The sequence below is a fragment of the Stegodyphus dumicola genome, chromosome 6 (assembly GCF_044657685.1).
Source record: "Stegodyphus dumicola isolate Sdum_Otavi_A_Nest chromosome 6, ASM4465768v1".
Classification (NCBI taxonomy): domain Eukaryota; kingdom Metazoa; phylum Arthropoda; class Arachnida; order Araneae; family Eresidae; genus Stegodyphus; species Stegodyphus dumicola.
The window spans coordinates 113,700,382-113,714,569 of NC_140773.1; the positions used below are offsets into that span (position 1 = coordinate 113,700,382).

General features: G+C 30.2%; 1 protein-coding gene and 1 long non-coding RNA gene across 2 annotated transcripts in view; one reads left to right on the forward strand and one right to left on the reverse strand.

The window, feature by feature from the left end:
- Window positions 1-6,289, reverse strand: part of LOC146996822 (uncharacterized) — a 54,211-nt gene extending 47,922 nt beyond the window's left edge. The window contains exon 1 of the long non-coding RNA XR_015041700.1: window positions 6,161-6,289. This is a non-coding gene — a long non-coding RNA (uncharacterized LOC146996822). The remainder of the gene's footprint in view (window positions 1-6,160) is intronic.
- Window positions 1-7,255, forward strand: part of LOC118194647 (uncharacterized) — a 56,890-nt gene extending 49,635 nt beyond the window's left edge. Inside the window, exon 8 of the mRNA XM_085818836.1 lies at window positions 4,586-7,255. Coding sequence (XP_085674962.1) covers window positions 4,586-6,361 — 1,776 coding nt within the window. The 3' untranslated portion in view covers window positions 6,362-7,255. The remainder of the gene's footprint in view (window positions 1-4,585) is intronic.
- Window positions 7,256-14,188: the final 6,933 nt, after the last annotated feature.

Here is a 14,188-nt window from a genome sequence, read left to right on the forward strand (position 1 = left end):
GATTTCTCTATTAAACGGCACTGCAGAATATGGGCAATCCGCACCCCACAATTTTGATGATGACGCATTACATTTTTAACAGAAGCAGCCAAGCAAGAGACATTCTTTAGCTAGCAAGTGTATGCAGAGAAAAAAAGAGAGCATAGTTGGATTGCAATGGTATTTATAGTAAAATGTTTTGTTAATCCAATTGGCCAAGAACTGTACACAGTGCAGAAGGCATAATGCAGACTTAGTTTTCAGATATGATGCAGTTTCAAGAAAGTTATTACCATTTTTAGAATAGAGAGGGGGAAGTGCTATCATATACAGGCAGGCACTCTGCTAGCAGAAAATAATCTTTTGTTTTGTCAGTGGCAAAATCTGGTTATAACAGGTTGAAATCAACAGAAAATGACAGTAACTGGAAGAAATTACTTTGCATTAAGTAGTAATATGTACTATCACATTAAAATGTTTTTAATAGACAAATCCAATATGTTTATATAAATGTATTTCAAAATAAAAGAATGGGTTATTAATTTAATCTATGTGTAATTCTAATAATTGAAGAGAAAAGAAAATATTCTGTAAATGTCTACTTCTAGAAGTTGTAGGCTCATAAAGAAGTTAATCCAAATGTTACCTAAACACTTAATATCCATAACATAGTATTAAAATCTAGAATGAAAGTGTTGCAGAAAAGTATAGTTGTGATCATAGTAGAAGAACAGGTACACCTACCTTCTAAAATGGAACTTGTTAAAGAAGCTAGTCATTTAACTCAGCTTCACGTGTAAAGGGGAGAAGAAAAGATCATGGTAAAGACAACTGACTCAGATGAAAAAACTCATGTTTGGGTATTTGCATTAATGTGGTATCCCCAAATAGCATATTTGAGCAATTTTTGATCAGTATGGGAACGTAACATGTATCAAAGTAAGATTAATACAAAAATAAGAACTGGTATGTAATATCGAGTTGGTAAGAAAGTAATTTCAGTTTTTTAGTGTGAGATAAAACTCAGTTTTTTTCTATGCAAAAAATTAACTTTAATCAGTCAAATAACTTACATTCTGTTTAATGACAGTTCTGGTTTTCTCTGCCTCGGAAGGGCAACAGTCTGAACTCGACAATTTGTTTTGATGCAGCTTGAACAGTGCTGATGAGATGTTAAATCGATTCTAGATTATAATAATTTGTTTGATATTTTAATAAATTCCTCTTTAAACTAGATTGAATGTTGATTTATACAGAAACACCTCTGAACCGCACATATAGATATTTAGATGTGGCACTTAGATTCATTAAAAAATTCAGTTAGCTATTCAGTGCCATTTGTCTATTAGTCTATTGTACATTAGTGCACATTTTGGTGCATTGGATGTCGGGAATCCGGCATAACCTATTTGTGTGAACAAGGATTTTCTTTTATGTTATGTCTGAAAAATAAATACAGAACTAAATTAAAAGTGTATCCTAATGGATGGTTGAAATAAGACCAGACATAAAAAAATTGATTTGTCTCATACAAGCACGAATTTCACACTAAATTTCAAAGTAATTAAATTTTGATTATTAAAATTTTGATAATTAAAATTTGATATTTAAATTTTGATAATTAAAATGGTAACCAATTTTTAATCTAATATTTTTTAATGTGTGTGTATTTGATGCAAATAATCAATAAGTTGTGCAAATTGAAAAATAATTATTGTAAAGCATAGTAGTGGAATGACTTAAATTTTGATAATTAAAATGGTAACCAATTTTTAATCTAATATTTTTTTAATGTGCGCATATTTGATGCAAATAATCAATAAGTTGTGCAAATTGAAAAATAATTATTGTAAAGCATAGTAGTGGTACTAACGTTTTCTTATTTTTGTTTAGATGTTATATATCAGTCAAAAGGTTGAGAACTGCTGTTATATTATAAGAATATTGTATTTGTTATTCAAGTACTTCACATACATTGTAAGATAATTACAGCAATGAAAACAAAAGAAAAAATAAAGTGTTTTAATTATTTTTACCTCCTGACGTGGGCATCGACAGAAAATTTTCAAGTGAAGGGAGAAAATTGGAGACAAATTATTTTATGAATAGATTTTTATTTGATTTTTTACCTTTTGGGGGGCATTCACAAAGAGGTTATAAACTGTAACACAAAAACACATGGACTGTACATATATTTTGCATACATCTGAACAAAAACAGATTTTGTATTCAATTTTAGCAGGACAATATACTACAATAACCCCTTTTGATGAATGCCCACATTCTGGGTTCTCCTTCCTAAAATATAGTAATCCTATGTATTTTTCAGTGTTACTTTTTATCAATAATTTATCTTTCATGAATTTAATTAAATTGGAAGAAAAATTGAACATGGATTAATAACTTTTATGATGTATATGATTATGTAACAAACACAGTGGTGACCCATTGAAAAACTTAACATATACTTTGTTGTAATCTGTTTCAGAGTATTACATTGACTGTTACGTAAAGTTAGTTCTACATCTGATGCTGATTTTTCACTGTTTATAGCAGGGATGTCAAACTCATAGGTACACTTGGGCCAAACAAACAAGGTTTAACTTTAGGTGGGCCACCCCCCCCAAAAAAAATCAATATTCATAGAAACGTAGATTTATTTTGAATAATACAATAATAAACATATATATATATTTATATAGAAAAGAACAAGAAAAATTTAATGTTTACGTCCTGATACTAGACATCTCTGCTATTATCTTTCCTATTTCGGGAGAAATTTTGTTTGCAGTGATAACTTTCAACGCTGACCCAAGGTGAGCATCATTAATACGCTTTCTAATAGGAGACTTATTACCTTTCATGACTGAAAATAACTGCTCGCACCGATAAGTGCTACCAAACATGGAAATAATTTCATATGCGAATTTTCGAGTATTTTCAAACGTGGCTGGTAAATATTTGTAAAATTCAGGCACGCCCACTTCAATGAAGGCAACATGAAGCAAATCTAATTACAATTCTAAATAAAAAAAACTAAATAAATAAATAACTATGAAATCCGTAACAATATGATTTAAGTAATAATTAATAATAAAGCAAAGTGCATGCACATGCATGCACCAATATATCGTACAAAACTATGATTGGAAAACTGAGACCATGAGTTCGGCCACATTTGGCTATCGGGGGATGCGTACAAGTTCTGAGTGCACGTGTCCCCTAACTATGAAATCCGTAACAATATGATTTAAGTAATAATTAATAATAAAGCAAATATATCGTACAAAACTATGATTGGAAAACTGAGACCATGAGTTCGGCCACATTTGGCTATCGGGGGATGCGTACAAGTTCTGAGTGCACGTGTCCCCCAAAAGCCGAAGGTAGCTGAACGCAAGCTACTCACACGCATTTATAATTGAAGTAGTGTGTGTGTCAGCTCGCTGTGAGTAATCTAACAACACTGAATAAATTATTGTTAATTACTTAGCAGTAAACATTTCATTTTTTTCTTCGTCGATATGTTATTTTATTATTATATATTATTATTTGCCGGGCCGTAAAAATATTTGTTGTGGGTCGCGAGTTTTGACATCCTTGGTTTATAGGAGGATCTATGGAACACATTATTTCACCTTTAAAAATAACTTTCATGACCAATCTCTAGTTAAATTATGTGGTAACCATCACATGTATGTTTTATCAGTTGATCAATTATGAAGCTTCTCCTGAATTGTATGGTAACTATCATGTATATTTTATTGGTGAATCAATTATTATGCCATAATAGTTCTTCCTCCCTTTGATTAAAACTAAACTTTCTAAACAGTTTCTGATATTCATTTAGGAAAACGGTCAGAACATACCAAAAACTACTATTTTCAGCATACTCTTTTATTATAATATTATTTTATTATAATTGTAACAACAGTAAGAATGTATGATACCTTGTTTCTAATCTAAGAAAACTTACATAAGATTGTTACAGACAGATCTGGAATCTATAGATTTTGAATTTATAAATTTTGTACCAACGAGTTCTGAACTGTACTAGTTGAGCTATATAGTATTATTTTGTTACATGAAATGTTAGATTTTGTACTAGTAGAACAGAAGCATAGATTTTGGACTAATTAATTTATATTGCCCTGTTTGAACTATGCTGTCTCTAATGCAATCATCCTTTTGTTACATGGAATAGAATCAAGCTACATCAAATTTAAAATTAGAGAAAATCATTCTTAGACTGACACTAGTTTTTTAGAAAATTTCTTTCTTGTAAGAAAGGTCTTTCTCTGAAATTTATTTTACAGCAAAAACATCATTCTGAGGTTGATTTTTCTTAAATTTTGTAATCCAGTGATGTTTGTATGATTGCTATTTGTTTAAATTATGTGCTGAGATACAATGGTGGCATGTTTGTTAAAAGCTATTGTGGTATTTTAGAAAGAAAAGCATGATCTGGTTTCCATGTATTTTCTCCTAAATAGAATGTTATTAATTGTGCTTGTAAAACAACACTATTTTTTCAGGATGAACTTTAAACCTAGTAAATTTAACTTAAAATATATATTTCTCATTACATTTTCTTATTTAATTACAGGTTATTGATGTTCCTGAAGAAATAAATGATATAAAATCTGAAAGTAAAAGGTCATGTGTTTCAGAAAAAAATCAGCCCTTTTATCAAAAAGCTAAGCAAAATAAAGGTCAAGAAAATTTTCAGATATTTTCACCGCTTTTGAACTCAGTTTATGATCAAGGGAAGTGTATAAACTTTTCATATATGTCAGGTACAGATCACTACAAAAATACCTCAAAAAGTCCCATGTTGTCTACGGAATTTATAACTGAGGACGTAAGTTCAAAGAACATAGTTTATAATGCATATGATGCCGTCCCATTTTCTCTGGAATCTGATGAATTTATGTCTTATGATAAAATGCCAAATTCAGAATTTAGTTCACAGTTTATTCCAAATGATATTTCTAAGGAAAGTGATAATTTATCTGTAACTGAATCTCCAGTTCCTGATTTGATTAAAATGAAAAATTTGATTAGTAAAAACGAAGGTTCTGTAAATGAAATTTCCAAGCAAGATCAGGACTGCATTGATCTTAAATCATCTTTAAACAGAAAATTTTCTTGTATCAAAGAATCAGATAGAAATTATCCTTCAATAGAACAACAAAATGAAACTTTTGAGGAATATTTAGGTATCTCTAAGCAAATTGAGGATTGCATTGATTATAAATCATCTCTGAATAATACTTTTGATTTTGTCAAAGAATCAAATAGAAATTCTTCAATAAAGCAAGATGATAAAAGCTCTGAGGAATACCTTAATATTTTGAAGGAAGGCCAGGATTTCATTAATTTTAAGCCATCACTGAACAGTACATGGGCTCTTGTTAAGGTATCAAATAAAATTACTTCAGTGGATCAAAAAAATGAAAAATCTGAGTGTTTCTCTAAGAAATCAATGTTTTGTAATCCCCCTACAAATTCTGAAAATGAGGCATGTTTCAAAGCAGATTTTTTCTTGCCTATAAAGGAAGAAAATATTTCATATAACAAAAATTTAAGTCCTAGTGTTCCTTTGATAGGGGATGATAGTAATTCTTCTGAATTGAACTGCTTGCAGTCAGATGCTCAAGTTAATATATTAAATCCTATGCTGAATGCTTTTTCTGATACTTATAGCTTTCTTGATGGCGAAACTCTCCCTAATTCTAATGAAAGGGCTTTTCAACATTCTTCTTCCACTAGTGCTGGAACTGAGACATTTGAAAATAATTCCGAAGGAAATTATGAAATTAATGAGGAAAATTATTCTGAATTTGGAAGGAGTGTTTCTTCTTATTTTACATTTCCTGAGAATAAAAATTATTCTAAAATAGTTTTTCAGTTACAAGATAATTCTACTTATGAAAGCAGAAATATGAATTGGTTTGAAAAGCCTCTTTATGCTGAGCGTTCTAATGCAAAAAATCTAATTCCTATTCCATATGGCTTTTCTTCTGTGTGCAATGGTGATTTTTGCTCTAACAGTGCTACTAAAATAGAATGGGAAGATATTAGCAATAATGTTGAAGTATGTGAAGATACTAAAAACTATGTTGAAGAATATGACAACTCAGGTATTCTTATGGAAGAAAATAATGGTATTAATACTTACATTGAAGAATATGTAGATCCAGTTCTTTTTAATAACACCTACAGACCACTACATCCAGAAATGAACAGCTGTAGAGCTTTTCCTAACATGTTTAAAATTCCAAGTGATTCTATTCCGTATCTGCCTAAAGAAGAAACAAGTTTTAATCTTAACCATATAGAGAGCTCTGACTTTTGTTATGAAAATGTAAATGGAATGTAGAAAGGGGAAGAGTAACTTTTTTCCATACTTTTACAATTTTTGTAGGCGTTTTAAAACTTATCTATGGAAGTAATTAGTAATTTTAAACTGACTATGGAAGCATTACATGTGGAAGTTTTTATTAAGTTTTAAATTTACAGTATGTATTTTATATCTTTTATAACTAGGTTTTTTTAATGTGTTCTGTGATATTTAAATTTTGTTGTGCAATTGTAACTTAATTTTAATGTATGAGTTTTGTTTTTATTTATAAATATATGCTTATGTTAGCTTTGATATTATATCTATTAACTTTGTTAAGTTATTATATTTAAGTAAACAAGTTTTTGAAAAAAGAAAGTATTTAATTATCTGATAATATTGTTTTGTATTGAATGCAGTATTAATGTTGCCTGCTTAACACTTTTAATGCTGTGATATTCTTTGTGATATGTTTTTGAATTTAATTCATCTAATACATGAAGAAATTCACTGTGAGATTTTTCTAGTCACATATTTATATTACCTTCTTTTGGGGGGGCAGTAAAATATTGTAAATATAATTTCTTTTCTTTCTTAATTTTCAGGATTCCAGTGAAATAAATTTCTATTTCTCTTATTTATAGAATATGTTAACTTTCTATATTTAAAAACTTTATTTCAGGAATTACATAAATGCACATAAAAAATGAAGCTTCAATATGCATTTTATTTATTTTGATTTAATAATTGAAATATTATATTTAGAAAAGGTTTAAGATAGAAGTATTTCTTTCTCTTTCTTTCATCTGCTTTCTTATTCTTTATCTTGAATTTTATGACAGCTTTCTTTCTTTGTGGAGACATTAGGAAATAAATTATATATATATATATATATATATATATATATATATATATATATATAAATTATGAAAACCTTACTTGATACTTTCTCATTAAGTTGCACATATTCTTATTCAAAACATTTCAGTCCTGCAAAGGAAGTCTTGGCCAGCATTTATATCAAATATATTATTGTTTTCAATTATTAGATGTCATTAATATTTATTATTTCAATGCTATCAATGTTAGATTTTTGAGCACAAAGCAACTCAAGTTAACTGAAATAATTTAATGATGCAGGATTCTGTGGAAATTCAGGTTTATTGTCTTTTTTATTTGCTAATAGTATTTATAAAATTATGACAATAAAGATATAAAAATTTGAATTGCATTAAAAATGTGATACTCATTTTACTAAAAGTTATCAGTATATTTCATAGCATCACTAAACTTGATTTTGTTCAAGATTTTTACATGCTTAAATACTAATATAATGCAATACTTAGTTGTTTGATATTGTCAATAAAATATTACTTTAAATACTATGTTATAACTAAAGCAGAAGCTGTTGTATATAATTTAATTATTATCAAAAGTGAAAGAATTATTATGTATTAAAGAAAATGTGTGCTTAACATAAGTGGCAAGTGAAAATAAATGTATGCATTTTTGGAAGCAGTTCTGATGAATATGTTGTAAGTATTTTATGTATAATAATAATTTTAAAAAGAAACTGTACAACTATATATTTGTATACTGCATTTTATGAGTAAAAAATTTTAAAAGGTTAATATGAAATATTATTATTGTGTTCTCGTAAATTCTACTTTAAGGTCCAAAGTTTTTTTACCAAAGAATTTAGTAATTTGTTATACTTCACATTAATTTTAACTTTCATCTCAATACTGTTCTTGTTATTTTTTTAGTATATTCTGAGTACATCATAAAGTACACTTACTTCTAAAATTTAAATGTAGTATGGTCATGGTTTTTAAAATTAAATGGCTGTTTTGAAAGAAGAAGAAGAAGAAGGAAAAAAAAAAGCAATTTATTGTAAGAATTAGTAAAATATTCTTTATTATGCTCATTAAAAAATATGACACTATTCTTTATGGGGGCCATAAAAATTACTAACCTATTATTGGCACCAGTGATGCTCTTAATTAATTGTGGTAAACCTAACTCAATTCATGAGCTTGATTTACACAATTCAGTAGTTCAATTAAAGAGATACACAATTCACGAGTTCAGTTTTCTTTTTCACCTGTGAATTTTTCACATGAAGTAAATATTTAAAGCATTTAATTTTTTTTCTCTGCTTATTATGGATTTCAAAATTTGGGAATTGCCTATGGATGGAAAGTCTGTGATTGATTTATTTCACATAAGAGCCATCATCAAAAATAAAAAGTTGTGCTTGAAAGATCATAAAATGAAATTGAGTTTTGAACAAAATGCCATGAAATGACATTCGAAAAAGGATTGGGAAAACAAAATTGGTTTGAAGGTTCCAAAATCCTTATCCTCACAATCAGTAGGTTCATATATTTCTAGTTCCAGGAGATGCAATTAATTGAATTTTGAAAATTACGATTTAAGATGTTAATTGATTACTTAAGATGTGCAAATTACCACTACTTAAGATAAAACATAATATTCTGTTGATTGGATTGGAACAGTTACATGCAGAAGGCCTGCACAGCAGCTTTAATAGCTCGGCCGAAATCCGCGGAAGCGAAATAGACAAAAGCCTTTTCAATAGGAGAAACGTTCAGTGGGTTTTTGGAAAATTGTGCGGAGAATCCAATGAAAGCTTCAAATTTCGACCAGGAATTACTTGAAAGAAAAAGACTAGCGTTTTACGAAAATACTTAAAAAAGGTTCTCTACTCTTTTAAAAGTTAAAGATGAACAGATGCAAGACCACAATTTCAACTGGATAATAAATAATAACGAACCGATAATAGAAACGCTTCACACTTTAAAGATTGATAATTTTTTCTGTTACGACTTTGAGAATTTATACACAGCTATTCCTTTACATGAAGTCTTCGACCGTGTTATTACTCTACCAGATCTATTTCCACAAGTTATTACTGTTATTTCCAAAGAAGAGTGGCAACTTTATTTAAAAAGTATTCTATTTAATAACTACATAGCATTTAATAATTTTTTTTTTTTTTTTTTTTAAACAAATCAGCAGTATCCCGATGGGGGCTAGCATGAGTTCAGTGATCTAATTTGTATCTTTTCACCAAGGAATTTCATTTCCAACAACAGTTATCTCAAGTACAACATTTGTATTAGATTCACTTAATTAAATTATTATATACATTATTGAAATAATTTATTCTATGCATTAAATTATTATATACATTATTGCAATAATTTATTATATGCATTAAATTATTATTACATATATAAATTGATTATATTATTCATTGTATTATATGTGCACAACATCGAGGTTTACCGATTTCGCCTCGAGCAAAGATTTCCAGTTTCGGATTCCAGTGTTAGAATCACTGTTGCTGTAAAATTTCAACAGCTTTTCTTTATTTTTCCATATTTCATACACAATCGTGTTGCAATTCCTTACCATTCTGCTATAAATCGAGGAGTAGCACCTGCTTCCATTTTTTACAGAATTTGCACTTTTTGTGTTACAGTCAATGCAACGTGTTTACATTTTTCAATGTTGCAAGCAGTAAAATCACGTTTGCGTTTCTTATCTGTCATTGTATTAAAAAGAGCTGAAATTAAAAATATTCTAATTTATCCATAAAATATCTGGATAAAAAAAAGGCAGCACTAAACAATCTCATGAAATGAAATAACAAAGCTCAGAAAATATAACAACCTGAATCGTGAACTTGAACAAAGAGTTGAGTGAATTGTCTGCTTTTTTACCTCGATGCAGATTAGAAGGAAAAAAACTTATTTATTTTATCCTATTTTTTAAACTTTTTTATATCAATAATTTGGTATTTCCGTTTTGACTCATTCGTTAATTATGACGTCATTATTCGGTAAGTATTTTTTTTTCGATATTTCGTACTCAATGTTGCGGTTTCCGGAACCTATAAACTGAATGTTTATATTCTGAGAGGCAACGCGGATTTCAGGTCGCCGCATTTTCGGTATTTGACTGTATTTGCAACAAAATTGAATACTTACTAGAAGAAATCACTAACTTAGTGAATATTCTCTTAGAAAATAAAACACCTCTATTCAAAATTTCTATATTTTAAAGAAAGCTGGTATAAATTTCTCATCTAAAGTGATATGATAATTATTACTTAAACTTTTATTGCAGGTAATAGTTGGATGACTGATAAGAAACTTAATGTAATTATGTAAAAAGTTATTTTTTCCTTTTCAATTATTTTTACTATTTTTATATACTATCTTTCTACTATTTTATAAATTTAATAACTGGCAAATGTAGCTGTTACTAGAAAAAGGGATTTTCTAATTTCTAAGGCGTATTATACCTCGATTACGTGAAGCAGGATTTGTACGGTCCTTAAAAGTCCTTGGGTTTTTTTTGGAATCGATTTTTGGTCCTTAAAAGTCCTTAATTTTAAACATCTTAAATTGCTGCCTGTTTTTACGATTTTTATATTGAGTGTGAATTAGCATTTTGAAGGAATATTTTTGGCGATTCACTGACAAATATGGTTATGTTTTGAATGGGTTCATGAGTTATAATTTGTTCCTGTTTCTGATATAAATATTGTATACTTGAGTTTCAGGGCAAGAAGTGAAACATGAGCATTTGGAAATTATTTAATTTTTTTTTTAATGAATAGCTCTTAAACAAGTTTTCACTTTTGGGGATGTAAATTCTTTTATTAAACGGTTCTAAATTTGGAGACTTATCAAAATTTTGGCGATTTTAAGATCAGTTTCTACTGAAAATTTTTAATTCGAAGATCTGGTAATTTTTCGGTGATTTTTTTTAAACATTATAACATTGAAAATCATTAAAATAATGGTAATACACTGGAATTATATTTAAGAAATAACATTAAAATAAAGCATTTTTATTTTTCGCTGTCATATTATGTGAAGTGACATTATTTTCCATTTTGGCGACTTCTACACTATTTTGAATTTCAAAAATTAATAAGGTTGTAACGTTGCGCGCCTCCAACTTGCACGCAACCAAGAGGTGACTGTGAAAACTGGATAAAATACAGAGTCTTGTGAAGGGTTTAAGTCCCTTTTTATTCAACGTAAAACTTACAATTGCGTGCTTTTGACGCTCACAGACTGCGCCAACTCGGCGGTCAAATAAAAATAATAACCTGAAAAGAAACTAAAGACAAAACTCTAACTACGAGGCTCTCTAAAATAACTAACTCACCGCGTTTTACAATACCGCTGCTAATTCAGCAGACTTGAAGCTCACTTGAACGATTAACACTACTTCCCGCCAAGCACATAGGCCGAAACGCGGGGTTCTTCAATTTCTCGCTAACTACCTCCGCGCTCGTGAAGTAAGAATATCACCCACCGAACTCGTTTCCTTGCTATTTAAATCATAATACTTCCGCTGATAATTTGAATCCTTGCGCGTTCTACTAAAACTTACATATTCTGGCATTGGCAGTTCCAGGGGAAAGTAAGGCTTGACAGGAAAGATAGTTTAAACTTAAAATAAATGTTAGTTAAAATAAATATAAACCCTACATTTGCCGCTGCCATTATTTGGAAAACTTGGAAGCAGGTCCTACAAACGACCTGTTGTAAGTTTCTCTAATTCTGAACTAACTGGCGAGAACCTCGTTTACACAAAAAAAATCTTATGTAACAAATTGTATACTAAAATTCTGTTGCTCGTTATAACTTTCTTCTTACAGCAACTTTTCCTGGACTTCATCAATCAATCTTGGTCTTTCCTTCCAGCATCTGGAAGGAATAAGTATCAGTATCTTTCTAAATACATTATAATTTACACTTTCTTGACACAATAAATTTTTGTTTTTAAACGATTCGTTTTTCTTAGTTATTGCTTACTTCACATTCATTCAATTTTTCAAGCATTAATTTAACTTTACCCTGGCTCTCCACCGTGTGTGGTGTCAAACGGGAATATTCGTGTTTTAGTCTTACAACACTTCCCCTAACCACCATGATTTGTTAGAATTCAACGACCAAATAGACACACCTTACTCGACATTCTACAACTCAATGAGCTACTTTAATATTCTTAAAAATTCAAATGTAGGTGGAGAACCCTACAAAACACATTCATTCTAACTTCCCCCTCATTCATCTTTAAACATGCAGGCTTTCGCTCTAAAGCATGACTTTATCTACAATTTAATACTTAAATTTTGAATTCATTCCTTATGAGCATTTTACTTTTATCATCTAAAATTTTATGCTTCTAGACTAAATTCTACTTTTACATAACATTCAAGTATTTACGTACATTTACAAAATTTTAATACATATGATTTTTACAATTTACCATAAAATGAATAAGAGAAAATAAATTTTTACTTTACTCATTCTTCGCCAAGCTGGCGGCACTGAAACTAAAATTCTTATTAATACAGGAATACGAAGTTATTTTTATCTTCGGCCAAATTTTGGCTTTAACATAACAGAATTAGTCTTTCGACCAACAGAAAATGCTTGTTTTTAGCTTTTACACTTAAAGAAAACGCTACTTTTGCCTTAGCTAAATAAAGTAAAACAAAACTAAGTCTCAACCGAGACATATTGACTTTCGTCAAAACATAGAACTTCGTACTTATGCATAACATTTCGGAACAAAAGAGAAAAAAAATTTATAGAAGGTTTTAACTATCTTTGAGTTTTCGATGCTTGAAACTCCGTCATTCGTTTTTGGCAAAATTGGTCCCAAGTTAGAGGTTTCATGGATGTTAATCTCCTTACTGCCCTCCGAGTATCGTCCACATTACTTTTTCTTTTGCGTCCTCTACATGCTGGCCTCTTGGCGGAGTAATCGTCTGGTTGTTGGCATTTCCGTTTTTCCCTGGGACGGCTGGTTTTGACGTCCTCCGGTCTGGAGTCCTTGAATTTCTTCTGTTCGTCGTATTTTTGTGCCTCCTGTTACCGTTTCAGTTTCCGGAACGGCGGCCTTGCTGGCACCTGACTCTGTGGCCGTGTGCGCGTTCTCCTTGATGTATAATTTTTCCTGCAATCCTTTGTAGGTGGTGTTTTTCTCTTTACCACGGTTTCTTTACCCGGTGCATCTGTATTTTTTTTTTTTCTTAAACGCTGGAGTCTGAAAATTATTTTTTCTTTTTGATACCGACGTCCGGGTTGTAGAAGGGCTAGGTCTCTCTTCAGTTCTCTGTTTCTTGGGTGGTGGAATAGTTGTTGTTGTCTCTGGACCTTCTATTTCGTTTAGACTTGAGTCCTGCAAGAAACTTTTAAGGATTTCAAAATCATTTGGATTATAGTATTTTTTCACCTGGTCGGGACTTGCTTTACAGATTTCCCCTCTCTCGTTCTTAAGATATAATACTACTCCTTTGATTTCCTGAATTACATAGGGGCCTTCAAACTTTGGAGCTAGCTTTGCCGTAAAATTGTCTGGGGCACTTGATAAAGAAAATTTCCGCTTCAATATTTTATCCCCAACTTTAAAATCTGCTTCACGGCGTTTTCTATCATAATATATTTTCTGCCTATTTCTTGCCGTATCCGAGGTTTTAAGCGCCTGATCAATCAGCTTTTGCACATCTTTTTGTTTAAACTCCTGCTCTCTTTGTTGCACAAAGAATAATTTATCTAAAGGCGTAATTAATTTTCGGCCTAAGAATAATTCTGCTGGAGTTTTTCCCGTAGTATCATGATTTGCCGTTCTTAAAGCATAAGCTAATTCATTTATGTAGCCATCCCAGCGCTTGTGATGTGTGCTCACGTAACTGCGAATTATTTTTACTATGTTTTTATTAACTCTTTCTGCTATGTTAGCCTGTGGTCTATACGGAACCATTTTGATATGGCGTATGCCAAGTCCATTGCATATGTTTTCAAATATTTG